Raw genomic sequence first — 807 nt, 5'->3', positions numbered from 1 at the left:
GACCAAAGATTCTGAGTGGCTATTTCACTTTTGAGACAAAATGGTTGTAAATTTTATCAATTTTTAAGACATTTCTCAATATATAAACCATAGCAAATTCAAAATAACTCACTTCCGGGAAAAAGTTTGATGAAACGAGCAGAATACTTGAGGAGAAATTACAAACAATGCTGCATCTACTATGTCTCTAGGAGAGGATCTCTGGTATGGTTGATGAAGCAGACTAATTGATATGCACAGGAGTCCTCAAACACCAGTGGACACCATATATCCCTTCACTAATTTTTTGAAAATGATTAGTACATAGATTCCACACCACAAAACAAATCCATGCTTCAACTACTTTCCTCAAGCATTACAAAACTAATTTCCTATTTTCAATACTGTAAAAATAGACTTGTCTTCTCCAAAGGACCTTGCCGTCCATGTTGATGAATTTGTGTTCCCTCTTATTACTGGCCTTAAAGGCATCAATCATCTTTATCATTCTGTAAGTCCAATCTCACATAAAGTTGCATAACGCGTGGAGTAAAAGAGGAATGAAGACAAAGCATGGAACCCTATATAAGTGTGTTGATCCAAAAGCAATCACACCAACAGCCAGAGGAAGTGGAAACTGTGAAGCAGTCTTCAACAATTTACTGTAAAGAGACAGAGAAATAAACATTATATAAACTACACTGTGAACTAAAATGGAATATGCCAATCTTTACAGTTTTGGGAAAGATAAGTGTTCTAAGTGATTTTGAATGAAGTCATTTTTTGTGTAATAAATTTACCTGTCCATAATTCTTTTTTTTTTTTTTT

At 34.1% G+C, this 807-nt stretch overlaps 1 protein-coding gene across 1 annotated transcript in view; it reads right to left on the bottom strand.

Annotated features, from left to right (window-relative positions):
- Positions 1-475: 475 nt before the first annotated feature.
- The window catches only part of PGAP1 (post-GPI attachment to proteins 1), a 125,253-nt gene continuing 124,921 nt past the window's right edge, over positions 476-807 (bottom strand). Inside the window, 1 exon segment of the mRNA XM_012641638.1 lies at positions 476-641. Within this exon segment, the coding sequence (XP_012497092.1) occupies positions 503-641 (139 nt within the window). The 3' untranslated portion in view covers positions 476-502.

This window comes from Propithecus coquereli, unplaced genomic scaffold (genome assembly GCF_000956105.1).
Source record: "Propithecus coquereli isolate 6110/MARCELLA unplaced genomic scaffold, Pcoq_1.0 Scaffold167, whole genome shotgun sequence".
NCBI lineage: Eukaryota > Metazoa > Chordata > Mammalia > Primates > Indriidae > Propithecus > Propithecus coquereli.
Note: the sequence above shows the minus strand (reverse complement) of the source record. Positions and strands in the feature narration are given on the sequence as shown.